This window comes from Manis pentadactyla, chromosome 4 (assembly GCF_030020395.1).
Source record: "Manis pentadactyla isolate mManPen7 chromosome 4, mManPen7.hap1, whole genome shotgun sequence".
Taxonomy (NCBI): domain Eukaryota; kingdom Metazoa; phylum Chordata; class Mammalia; order Pholidota; family Manidae; genus Manis; species Manis pentadactyla.
The window spans coordinates 27,076,331-27,090,621 of NC_080022.1; the positions used below are offsets into that span (position 1 = coordinate 27,076,331).

The window sequence follows — 14,291 nt, forward strand, 5'->3', positions numbered from 1 at the left end:
ACAGGCCAGAAGAGAATGGCATGATATATTTAATACAATGAAACAGAAGGGCCTTGAACCAAGGATACTGTATCCAGCATGACTATCATTCAAATATGATGGTGGGATTAAACAATTCCCAGACAAACAAAAGCTGAGGGAATTTGCTTTCCACAAACCACCTCTACAGAACATCTTACAGGGACTGCTCTAGATGGGAGCACTCCTAGAAGGAGCACAGCACAAAACACCCAACATATGAAGAATCGAGGAGGAGGAACAAGAAGGGAGAGAAGAAAAGAATCTCCAGACAGTGTATATAACAGCTCAATAAGCGAGCTAAGTTAGGCAGTAAGATACTAAAGAGGCTAACCTTGAACCTTTGGTAACCACGAATTTAAAGCCTGCAATGGCAATAAGTACATATCTTTCAATAGTCACCCTAAATGTTAATGGGTTGAATGCACCAATCAAAAGACACAGAGTAACAGAATGGATAAAAAAGCAAGACCCATCTATATGCTGCTTACAAGAAACTCACCTCAAACCCAAAGACATGTACAGACTAAAAGTCAAGGGATGGAAAAACATATTTCAAGCAAACAACAGTGAGAAGAAAGCAGGGGTTGCAGTACTAATATCAGACAAAATAGACTTCAAAACAAAGAAAGTAACAAGAGATAAAGAAGGATACTACATAATGATAAAGGGCTCAGTCCAACAAGAGGATATAACCATTCTAAATATATATGCACCCAACACAGGAGCACCGGCATATGTGAAACAAATACTAACAGAACTAAAGGGGGATATAGACTGCAATGCATTCATTCTAGGAGACTTCAACACACCACTCACCCCAAAGGATAGATCCACTGGGCAGAAAATAAGTAAGGACATGGAAGCACTGAACAACACAGTAGAGCAGATGGACCTAATAGACATCTATAGAACTCTACATCCAAAAGCAGCGGGATATACATTCTTCTCAAGTGCACATGGAACATTCTCCAGAATAGACCACATACTAGGCCACAAAAAGAGCCTCAGAAAATTCCAAAAGATTGAAATTCTACCAACCAACTTTTCAGACCACAAAGGCATAAAACTAGAAATAAACTGTACAAAGAAAGCAAAGAGGCTCACAAACACATGGAGGCTTAACAACACGCTCCTAAATAATCAATGGATCAATGACCAAATCAAAATGGAGATCCAGCAATATATGGAAACAAATGACAACAACAACACTAAGCCCCAACTTCTGTGGGACACAGCAAAAGCAGTCTTAAGAGGAAAGTATATAGCAATCCAAGCATATTTAAAAAAGGAAGAGCAATCCCAAATGAATGGTCTAATGTCACAATTATCAAAATTGGAAAAAGAAGAACAGATGAGGCCTAAGGTCAGCAGAAGGAGGGACATAATAAAGATCAGAGAAGAAATAAATAAAATTGAGAAGAATAAAACAATAGCAAAAATCAATGAAACCAAGAGCTGGTTCTTCGAGAAAATAAACAAAATAGATAAGCCTCTAGCCAGACTTATTAAGAAGAAAAGAGAGTCAACACAAATCAACAGTATCACAAACGAGAAAGGAAAAATCACGACGGACCCCACGGAAATGCAAAGAATTATTGGAGAATACTATGAAAACCTATATGCTAACAAGCTGGGAAACCTAGGAGAAATGGACAACTTCCTAGAAAAATATAACCTTCCAAGATTGACCCAGGAAGAAACAGAAAATCTAAACAGACCAATTACCAGCAACGAAATTGAAGAGGTAATCAAAAAACTACCCAAGAACAAAACCCCCGGGCCAGATGGATTTACCTCGGAATTTTATCAGACATACAGGGAAGACATAATACCCATTCTCCTTAAAGTTTTCCAAAAAATAGAGGAGGAGGGGATACTCCCAAACTCATTCTATGAAGCTAACATCACCCTAATACCAAAACCAGGCAAAGACCCCACCAAAAAAGAAAACTACAGACCAATATCCCTGATGAACGTAGATGCAAAAATACTCAACAAAATATTAGCAAACTGAATTCAAAAATACACCAAAACGATCATACACCATGACCAAGTGGGATTCATTCCAGGGATGCAAGGATGGTACAACATTCGAAAGTCCATCAACATCATCCACCACATCAACAAAAAGAAAGACAAAAACCACATGATCATCTCCATAGATGCTGAAAAAGCATTCGACAAAGTTCAACATCCATTCATGTTAAAAACTCTCAGCAAAATGGGTATACATGGCAAGTACCTCAACATAATAAAGGCCATCTATGATAAACCCACAGCCAACATTATATTGAACAGCGAGAAGCTGAAAGCATTTCCGCTGAGATCGGGAACTAGACAGGGATGCCCACTCTCCCCACTGTTATTCAACATAGTGCTGGAGGTCCTAGCTACGGCAATCAGACAAAATAAAGAAATACAAGGAATCCAGATTGGTAAAGAAGAAGTTAAACTGTCACTATTTGCAGATGACATGATACTGTACATAAAAAACCCTAAAGACTCCACCCCAAAACTACTAGAACTGATATCGGAATACAGCAAAGTTGCAGGATACAAAATCAACACACAGAAATCTGTGGCTTTCCTATATACTAACAATGAACCAACAGAAAGAGAAATCAGGAAAACAACTCCATTCACAATTGCATCAAAAAAAATAAAATACCTAGGAATAAACCTAACCAAAGAAGTGAAAGACTTATACTCTGAAAACTACAAGTCACTCTTAAGAGAAATTAAAGGGGACACTAACAAATGGAAACTCATCCCATGCTCGTGGCTAGGAAGAATTAATATCGTTAAAATGGCCATCCTGCCCAAAGCAATATACAGATTTGATGCAATCCCTATGAAACTACCAGCAACATTCTTCAATGAACTGGAACAAATAATTCAAAAATTCATATGGAAACACCAAAGACCCCGAATAGCCAAAGCAATCCTGAGAAAGAAGAATAAAGTAGGGGGGATCTCACTCCCCAACTTCAAGCTCTACTATAAAGCCATAGTAATCAAGACAATTTGGTACTGGCACAAGAGCAGAGCCACAGACCAATGGAACAGACTAGAGAATCCAGACATTAACCCAGACATATATGGTCAATTAACATTTGATAAAGGAGCCATGGACATACAATGGCAAAATGACAGTCTCTTCAACAGGTGGTGCTGGCAAAACTGGACAGCTACATGTAGGAGAATGAAACTGGACCATTGTCTAACCCCATATACAAAAGTAAACTCAAAATGGATCAAAGACCTGAATGTAAGCCATGAAACCATTAAACTCTTGGAAGAAAACATAGGCACAAACCTCTTAGACATAAACATGAGTGACCTCTTCTTGAACATATCTCCCCGGGCAAGGAAAACAACAGCAAAAATGAGTAAGTGGGACTATATTAAGCTGAAAAGCTTCTGTACAGCAAAAGACACCATCAATAGAACAAGAAGGATCCCTACAGTATGGGAGAATATATTTGAAAATGACACATCCGATAAAGGCTTGACGTCCAGAATATATAAGGAGCTCTCACGCCTCAACAAACAAAAAACAAATAACCCGATTAAAAAATGGGCAGAGGAACTGAAGAGACAGTTCTCCAAAAAAGAAATACAGATGGCCAACAGACACATGAAAAGATGCTCCACATCGCTAATTATCAGAGAAATGCAAATTAAAACTACAATGAGGTATCACCTCACACCAGTAAGGATGGCTGCCATCCAAAAGACAAACAACAACAAATGTTGGCGAGGCTGTGGAGAAAGGGGAACCCTCCTACACTGCTGGTGGGAATGTAAGTTAGTTCAACCATTGTGGAAAGCAGTATGGAGGTACATCAAAATGCTCAAAACAGACTTACCATTTGACCCAGGAATTCCACTCCTAGGAATTTACCCTAAGAACGCAGCAATCAAGTTTGAGAAAGACAGATGCACCCCTATGTTTATTGCAGCACTATTTACAATAGCCAAGAATTGGAAGCAACCTAAATGTCCATCAATAGATGAATGGATAAAGAAGATGTGGTACATATACACAATGGAATACTACTCAGCCATAAGAAAAGGGCAAATCCAATCATTTGCAGCAACATGGATGGAGCTGGAGGGTATTATGCTCAGTGAAACAAGCCAAGCGGAGAAAGAGAAATACCAAATGATTTCACTTATCTGTGGAATATAAGAACAAAGGAAAAACTGAAGGAACAAAACAGCAGCAGAATCACAGAACTCAAGAATGGACTAACAGGTACCAAAGGGAAAGGGACTGGGGAGGATGGGTGGGTAGGGAGGGATAAGGGGGGGAGAAGTAGGTGGGTATTAAGATCAGCATGCATGCGGGGGTAGGAGAAAAGGGAGGGCTGTACAACACAGAGAAGGCAAGTAGTGATTCTACAACATTTTGCTATGCTGATGGACAGTGACTGTAAAGGGGTTTATAGGGGAGAGCCTAGTAAACATAATATTCGTCATGTAAGTGTAGATTAGTGATAGAAAAAAAAAAAAAGGGCAGTTCCTGTGTGGTAACCTCCAACGAGTTCTACACAAGGGTATAAAGGGCATATAAAAGTGTAGGCAAAGGGTCTGTTTGTGTTTACACAGAGGATCAAAGCCTAATTGGGCTACCCCGAAAATGAACTAAGATACGATATGAAAAAGAACTTCCAACATCTGCACTCTCTGGAAGACTCATGCCAGAAGATGATCATCAAAAAACCCCAACAAAGATCCACGCACTGCTACAGCTGTAGATGCACTCATCCCACCAGTTCCTGGACTTGCCATGGGAATGAGGAAGGAGATATCTAAGCTGGCCTGTGCATACAGTAAAACAACAAAATTGGACTGGATCTATACTGTTGGAACTCAACCAAGAATTTGGAGAAGTGCAAATTGTAGCGCTCCAAAGTCTTACAACTACAAACTATTTACTGTTAAAAGAACATATGGCATGTGAACAGTCCCCAGGAATGGGTTGTTTTAATTTGTCTGATTTCTCTCAGACTGTTCAAGTTCAGTTGGACAATATCCACCATATCATAGATAAGTTTTCACAAATGCCTAAGGTGCCTAACTGGTTTTCTTGGTTTCACTGCAGATGGCTGGTAATTACAGATATGCTTTGGTTATGTAACTATACTCCTATTATGTTAATGTGAGTGTGCAATTTAAGTAGTAGCTTAAAACCTGTACATGCTGAAGTTACTCTACAAGAAGATATATCAAAGAAATAATCAATCTTCCCATGTTTTCTTCCGCCTGCTACTTCTATAGCTTTTCTTCTTCCTTCCTAATTACAATCCTTAAATAGAATTCGTGCCTCATATCAAATTTACCGAGTATCATAATTCTTCCAAGTGGTAAAGATACCTCAAGACAAATGCTGGGCATAGAAGCCACAGGGCATAAATATGCAAAGAAGTAAAAAGCTAACTTTTTCAAACAATAAGGCTTCTCTCTCACTTACCAACTTCACATTTCCCTGTATGGCCCCGGAAGATGACTGGTTAGCCAGAGACGGGTAAGATTCCTCAAGGGAGGAACAACCTAAGACAGGCACAGTCGCAGGGGGGCCATCAGGTGAGAAATTGGGGATCAACAGAGGTGAGGCTTAGAACCTCACCCCCCGTTCTGAGAGAAATGTTCTGCATACGTGGATGTTTTATTGCCCTTGTCTAGCTTGGATTAACACATAGTCTACAGGCACACACCTGATCATCTACATTTGCTCTCTTACAACACTAAACTATGTTTTCTACCTTTATCTTGTATCTACCTACCACTTCAGCATTTTATTAAAAATAATAATAATAAAGAGAGAAATGTGGTATCCACATATAAATCAAGTATAAAAACCAAATGAGTATTCATATTTGAACTGACTGTTTAGAGTTCATAATGCATGAGCAAAACCGAAAGTTTCTGTGATGACTGCCCTTGTACTGTTCACTATGTAACTTATTCATTATGTAAGAATTTGTTCTACATGTAAAAACTTGTTTGTTATGCCTCAGAAGATTGGAGACTGACAAAAATTAGGCTTGGGGTGGATTAATGATTGTGCATTGAGCATTGACTCCCCTATACAGAATTTTATTGTCGTTAACAACCATTTGATCAATAAATATGAGAGATGCCCTCACAAAAAAAAAAAAAAAAAAAAAAAAAAAAGTACAGACTTCCAATGGTAAAATAAAAACCGGGATGTAATGTATAGCATAAGGAATATAGTCAAGATATTGTAACAGCCTGGTAGGGTGATAGCTGGAACCTAGAATTATGTATATAAATGTTCTACCACTGTGTTGTACACTTGAAACTCATGTAATGTAATACTGTGTGTCAACTACCCTTCAATAAAAAATAATTATTTAAAAAAAAAAAAAAAAAAAAAAAAAGAAAAGGGCAAATCCTACCATTTGCAACATGGATGGAGCTAGAGGGTATTATGCTCAGTGAAATAAGCCAGGTGTAGAAAGACAAGTATCAAATGACTTTACTCATATGTGGAGTATAAGAATAAAGAAAAACTGAAGGAACAAAACAGCAGCAGAATCACAGAACCCAAGAATGGACTAACAGTTACCAAAGGGAAAGGGACTGGGGAGGATGGGTGGGAAGGGAGGGATAAGGGTGGGGAAAAAGAAAGGGGGTATTACAAATAGCATGTATAATTAGCATGTATGGGGGGGGCATGGGGAGGGCTGTGCAACAGAGTGAAGACAAGTAGTGATTCTACAGCATCTTACTACACTGATGGACGGTGACGGTAATGGGGTGGGGGGGGGACTTGGTGAAGGGGGGAGCCTAGTAAACACAATGTTCTTCATGCAATTTTAGATTAATGATAACAAAATTAAAAAAACAGTTCAGACAAAAAATATATATATATATATATACATATATATATATATGTAGTATGCATCCTGGAGAACTCACTTGTGAAGACTTCATTATAGTATAGTTTGTACTGGTGAAATATTGAAGAACCTAAATATCCATCTACATGGTAATACTTACTGTAGAATACTATATAGCAACTGGAAACAATGAGGTAGTGTTCCATATACAGCCATGAAATATTCGCATGATAAATTTTAAAAGCAAGTTGCTGAAAATCTCAGTATGGTTTTATTTGTATTTTTAAGGTGAAGCTGTTTTGTTTGTACATACATATTACATGCATTCAAAAAGACCTGGAAAAATAAAGGTGAAATTTAACAGCCTCCTCATAACCAAAATTCAACAATTTATGCTTTCATCATAAAAGCCTCAAAAAGAAAAAACTATATCCAAAGTAAGAGAAAGGAAAAGATAAAGATAAGAGTGACCAACGAAACAGAAAATAAAAAACAACAAAGAAAACCAATGAAAATTAAACTCTGGTTGCTTGAAAGATCAATAAAACTGATAAAGCTTTAGTCAGTCTGATGACAGAAAACAAGAGAGTATCACACATTAACAATATCACGAATGAAAGAGGAGATATCACTACTCCTCAGTAAACCAGGGGCAGCAAACTATGGCCCCAGGGCCTACTCTGTGGATGCCTATTATTTTAATGAAGTTTTACTGGAACACAATCACACTTGTTTATATATACACTGTCCGTGGCTGCTTCTGCTCTACACAGTGGCAGTTAAGTAGCTGTAACAGCTAATCTTAAGACCCACAAAGCCTTAAATACTTACTATCTGGTCCTTTAAGAAAGTTTGCCAAACCCTGGCGTAAGAGAATATACTTTTGTTTGACTTACTAATGACTATTGAAGAGAGCCTAATTTAGATGTTAACTTATTGCCAAAGATTTTGATTTTTATAGAGATGCAAATTAACTGTCTGGTATAAAAGATAACCTCAAAGGTTGAATTAATAAGGTAACTTTACTTCCCACCTAACTATTATCCTTATCTCCTCAGTCATTCATCCATTCAACAAATATTACTGAGCATGTTTCATACTAGGTATTGCTTTGATGGAGTTTATAATGTAAATGGGGTAGACAGAGATTGAACAGACATAATCATAAATGTAGGACTGCAAACTAATGTAAGTGCTCTGAAGGGAAGTTCAGCCTTAATAGAATAAAGGTAGCTAAATTTAGAATTTATTGAACAAATACATTGTCACATGACATAATATCAAAGATATACACTGTATGCTGTTTGAAATGAAAAAAAATTGGAAATAACATATACATCCCTCAATAGAGAACTGGTTAAATAAATTAACGATGATTCATGTAGTTGGTGGGATAAATAAGGCCACTCTATATAGGCCTGATATGGCATGATATACAGTATAAACATTATGTGGAAAAAGAAAAATACAGAGTATGTGTATAGTATGCTACAATTTGTGTGGGGAAAAAAAGAATATAATGTTTATGTATATATATATATGCATAGAGTATTTTTGGAAGAAAAGTCAAATTGGCATGGCTGCCTTGAGGAGGGGAAACAAGGTAGCTGAGAGACTTAAATGAAAGATCTGTTTGTTCATTATACCCTTTTACGCCGTTTGAAATTGAACATGTGCATGTATTCTTTTGAGAAATAAATTTAAAAAATTTAAATAAACATCATTTTCAATAGCTTCTCAGGGTTCTGAGAATGATGACCAAAATCCTTAATATAATGTAAAAAGATCTTATGTGATCTGGACCCTGCCTACCTTTCTGGCCCCACTTTGTATTGTACACTCCCTCCTTCATTACATTCCAACCCACCAGCCTTCTTCCATTTTTCAAGTGGACCATGCTCCCTCTCCTAATTGGCCTTGCACACGGTGCCCCCTCCGTTTGGAACTCTCTTACCTCCCTTCTTTATCCAGTTAACTCTTCACATGAGGTCTCAGTTCAACCACCATTTCCTCAGAGAAGTCTGTGGTAAGTCAGGTCTGCCTATACACTCTTTGGGCTGTTACCCCGTCCTTCAAAGCAATTATAAAGTTATATTTCTCTGTGTGATCAGCTGTTCAGTATCCTTTCCCCCTACTAACTGTAAACTACTGTAAGTTAACAGGACCATTTCTCATCTTTTTTTTCCTCTCACCACTGTATTTCCAATTCCAACATACTCAGCACATTACATTGCAGATGCTCCAAATATCCTTTTGAATGAGTGCACACATGCATGCACATGCACAAATGAAGTACTGAAAGAATGAATGAATAAAGAATGCCAAGAAACTAGATGGCCAGGTATCGAGTATGTCACACTGAAATCACCCAGCTGACTCCAGGACTTTGACAAGAAATGAGGCCCATATGCCACAATAAATGAGGGGGAGAATGACTGTTGGTTGGTGAGTAATGATTACCCAGAAAGTGGTACAAACCTGAAAGATCTGAAGTTTTTTACGTGAAAGTGGAGGAGTATGTTCATGAAGTGACACTGAGGAATGGTAAGGACATCAGCTCCGCCTCCAGACTCAGAGGTACATGGGATATGGGAGAATGTGCAACCATTGCTTGTGGTTATAGGGAAAACAGTGTCTTCTTCCAAGAGAAAGCGAGGTCTCAGAACACTCTCCTCTACTGCCTTGACTAACAAGTTTGCAATAGAGAGGGTTTAGTTAACTCAATGGATTCTTGTCACAGTTAAAAAGTTGGGAAGGGAGGGGTGATAAGTACAAGTGAGTGGAAGAGCACAATTATACAGGAATGTCAAATCAGACTCATACAAATCATAATGGGTAAGGTGCTTTGTATCAAGGAAAAAGGAAGGACGGAAAAATATGAGAAGGAACTGACAACAGGATGGCTGCCTGTCCATCCTTGGTAAAAATGGTGAAAGCTTTGAGGCAAGTCATGGAGGATATCTTACCAGTGGAATCTGAAGGGACAGATTTAGACTTGGGAAATAGCCATGGGGATTTATGGGGATTACAAGGTTGAAGGGGAAGGCATTAAAAATTCTAATTCCCCAGTACTTGCTGGCAGCTCTGGTTAAATCCAGATCTTTGAAAGAGGAGGAAATAAAAGCAAGGGGGAAAAGCTATAAGACTGGTTTGGCCTGCAAAGGTCTTCTTTTGCTTCCATGGTTCCCTGAAGAAGTAACATAATTTATATAACTATTTGGTAGTAGAAAAGAGAAATGTTTCATAACCCAAACACTCCCCCAGCTTTGTGAGGTTAACTGGAAGCCTCAGTTAGGAATCACATCCATCACTCTGAGCTGGAGAGAACGTGTTTGATGAGGGAAGGAACAACCTGGGGGCTCATACAGGATGTTCCCGACTCTTCTTACGTCACTTGTACCTCTTGATGGCTGTATTCTTAAAATTATTACTAAAGCTTAGTAATAACTAAGATCTCTGATTCATGTGAGTCCTATCTGACAATTTGATCCTTTGTCTTAACTCAAGAAAACAGAGCCTGGGAGGCGACAAATGGTCGGAAGCACTTACATCTTTGACAGTGACCAGGAGTTAAGTGAAATGTGGAGCCTAAGGGAGGTTAACTTGCTCTAGTGTTCCTAAAAAAATTAATCCTAGTAGTTCTCAAAAAGGGGAGGAAGTGACCTGATCTCTCAATTCACATGTTAAGTTACTGAGGTTTTTTTTAAGTGTTATTTCATGTTGCTCCATTATGTGTTCAGTAATTTTAAAAAATGGGGAAAAAAACAGTTCTTTTTCATCCATTCAGTGGATCATTGCTCTTCCTCTTAGATGCTTAAAAGATACAGGTTCTAGTTTCAGCTCTAGGTCCATCATTTATTAGTAATTTAACCTTTGAAAAGTAGCTTAACCTAAGATTCAATTTTCATTGTTTTCATTGTTGTTGCTCTTGAGAAAAGGAGTTCATCAGAGGAGGAAGCAGGGAAGCACTGGTAGAGTCAATATTGGATTCTAGAAGTAACTTGGATAAAAGGTAAGATGAAAATAAGCTCCAATTTTAGATCAGTTCCTTTCCTGCCCACGCCACCATAGCCTGGCTCTGCTCCCAGGGCCTAAGCAAAAGCAGTATTAAATCCTTACAAAAAAGAGATTACAGTTAGTAGAACCTTACACTGAAACCTTTTGGGAAAATCTGGAACTCACTGTTAATAGGTGCATGTAGAAAGCTTATCCAGGAGGCAGACAGTGGGCAGAGCTGACCCCTTTCTTCTTAAAGCCTTGACAAAGCAGAGAATATAGGTTGGGCTTCCGTATGTGTTACTGGAGGATCCCCAGAACAGGAGGCTCTGGAACTAGCTTACCATTATTACCTCTCACAAGACAGAATTCTAATAAACCTGGCTCAAAGTCTAGACCAGGTTTCATAATTCCAAGCAGCAGAGTGGAAAAGTCTATAGAATATTATGAATTATTGCCAGAAGAAATTCACCAAATACTTTTAGGAAGCTGTGAACAACTCTGGGAATATTTGGAGACAGGGATGTTGCCTCTGGCATTCTTAAATCTCAGGTAACAAGCTTGACTTCTCTGACTAACTTGGGAACTGAGCTGGCTGGCAACCAAGGAGGCAGAGGAATGCCTGCTGTCTCAGGAACCATACTGTTGGGGTCATTGGAAATGCACACTTTAACCACATTCATCAAATTCTATCCCAATGGAAGGGCTGAGATGGTGGGAATGAGAGCAGAGAAAATGTATTCTTTCCAAAGAAAGCAGTTGGTAAATCCTCCTCATTGGGAGTAGGAAGGAATGGCAGCAAGTAGCAAAGAAAGTTTCTGTGGAAAACAATACATGATTAGGACATTTTATAGGCAGTATTTGCACTTACTTTTAACATTCATTGAAACTACAATTCTTTTCTTGAAATCTTGCAATTTTGTAATATGGTCAAGAATCCGTTTGAAGTTTTTCTTTGATAATTATACCTGTAATGAACTATTATCGAACAGTAAGGCAGAATCCTTAAATTTGGTGGTGGAGTCAGTGACTGCTCTATGGCTCACAGCACCTGTCTCCCGCACTGGCATCAGAAGCATGCGTTCTCGCAGAAACAGTGGGTCCCAGCCAAGAAGGCTGCCATGAAATGAGACAAGCAGGCATATATATTATCAATTCCAAAACAGCTCACTGGAACCGTTCAAAAGCACACCACCTCAGGGGGCACCCTCCACCTTCCTTTTGACTGTCAGCATGTCTGTCACCTGCACACCCACTAACAAACAAATACAAAACGGATGCACGTTACTCACCACCCCAGTTCTTCCCTGTGGGGGTTAGCATATTCAGAAAGCAAGGCAGAGGAGGTAACGAAGTCCTTTGAAGGGTACAATCAGGTATTATAAAGTTTGGAAAAAGCAAGGAAAATAACCATTGCCCTCTCTCCTCTTTTTCAAAAGGGCCACCTCTTTTTACCTCAGCTGCACACAGGTTAGACTGGAAGGTGGCAGGAGCCCCACAAAGCAAGCCTTGAAAAGAACGTAATTACCATTCATTGCCTTTGCTGTGTGCCTAGCTTTGTTAAATGTTATGGTGTAGGTGATTTGCTGACATTAACCTAACTGCTAAACAAGAATCAATAGGCTTTGTGTCCATGTTCTGACTCCTTTCTCTTGACTGTAACATTTCCATTTTTCCCAAAGACCATTCTGATCAAAGACAAACTCCCCATGTGACTAGTTGTCCAACAGCTCTCTCTCAGCCATTATTCACATTAACCCTCGACTGTCTGCTAGATGGACAACAAGTCTCCAGGCCTCAATCACAAAACCTGAGTCTTGCAGCTCTTCTCTAGCAAACAACACTTGGAAGAAGAATAAGTCCTCTCCTAAAAGACCGTTGCTAAAGAAGTCTCAAAGGTACCAGATTGTGGAAAATTGCTGAAGAGATAAAGAATACCATAATATCTCCTTAGAAAAGGCAGTATTTGCAAACAAAAAGAGGACAGAAATGTTCTTTTAATTTACCTACTTAAGGAAGAGTAAAACTATGTAGGTTAAAGGAACTATGAAAATCACCCTCATTTAGTATTGGTTTAATGAGAAAACACATCCAGTCTCCAAGGCGAGTTTCATACAGAACCCTCAAAAAACTGAGTCAAAAAAAGTTGTTGCCATACGTGGATGTTTTATTGCCCTTGTCTAGCTTGGATTAACACATAGTCTACAGGCACACACCTGATCATCTACATTTGCTCTCTTACAACACTAAATTATGTTTTCTACCTTTATCTTGTATCTACCTACCACTTCAGCATTTTATTAAAAATAATAATAATAAAGAGAGAAATGTGGTATCCACATATAAATCAAGTATAAAAACCAAATGAGTATTCATATTTGAACTGTTTATAGTTCATAATGCATGAGCAAAACCGAAAGTGTCTGTGATGACTGCCCTTCTACTGTTCACTATGTAACTTATTCATTATGTAAGAATTTGTTCTCCATGTAAGAACTTGTTTGTTATGCCTCAGAAGATTGGAGACTGACGAAAATTAGGCTTGGGGTGGATTAATGATTGTTCATTGAGCATTGACTCCCCTATACAGAATTTTATTGTCGTTAACAACCATTTGATCAATAAATATGAGAGATGCCCTCACAAAAAAAAAAAAAAAAGGACAGACTTACAATGGTAAAATAAATAAGTAACCGGGATGTAATGTATAGCATAAGGAATATAGTCAAGATATTGTAACAGCTTGGTAGGGTGATAGCTGGAACCTAGAATTATGTATATAAATGTTTTATCACTGTGTTGTACACTTGAAACTAATGTAATGTAATACTGTGCGTCAACTACCCTTCAATAAAAAATAATTACTAAAAAAAAAAAAAAAATTTGTTGTCAAAAGTAAATCCCATATCAAGATCAATATCCTTATTCCATCCCATTCCATCTTCTGGCCCCCACCCCACAGTATGGTTCAGGCTTTGGCCCCCGGAATAAGACTGAATGGGTTTGAATCTCAATTAGGAATGATGATAGCAGTACCTAACTCACAGGGTTATTATAGATATGAAAGGAGGTAAGCCATGCAAAGTACTTAACACAATGCCTAGCATGCAGTTACAGGTCAGTAAATAGTAACTGCCATTTCTTTTGTTGTTGCTATTACACCTCATTTCAGCTCAGGCCCCACTTCTTCCAGAAAGTCTTCCTTGATGAAACCTTCATCCCAAGAGTCCTCTCTGCTGCACACTTTGCATATATCTCTATTATAGTCCACCTCACATGCTCTGCCCTCTTTTAAGTGCTGGGGTTGTATCCTGTATCTCTGTATTTGTAGGCCCAGCAAAATGCTTGGCACATAGCAGGCATCCAAAGAATTACTAGAGAATTTTAAAAGTTAACCCAATAGTT

At 38.5% G+C, this 14,291-nt stretch overlaps 1 protein-coding gene across 3 annotated transcripts in view; it reads right to left on the reverse strand.

The window, feature by feature from the left end:
• KIAA0319L (KIAA0319 like) overlaps positions 1-14,291 on the reverse strand; it is a 128,376-nt gene that overhangs the window by 95,885 nt on the left and 18,200 nt on the right. Inside the window, exon 2 of one of the 3 annotated variants that reach the window (XM_036911934.2) lies at positions 11,758-12,002. The exons of the other annotated variants lie outside the window; for them this stretch is intronic. Within the exon in view, the coding sequence (XP_036767829.1) occupies positions 11,758-11,770 (13 nt within the window). The 5' untranslated portion in view covers positions 11,771-12,002. The remainder of the gene's footprint in view (positions 1-11,757; positions 12,003-14,291) is intronic. 3 annotated transcript variants of the gene reach the window in all.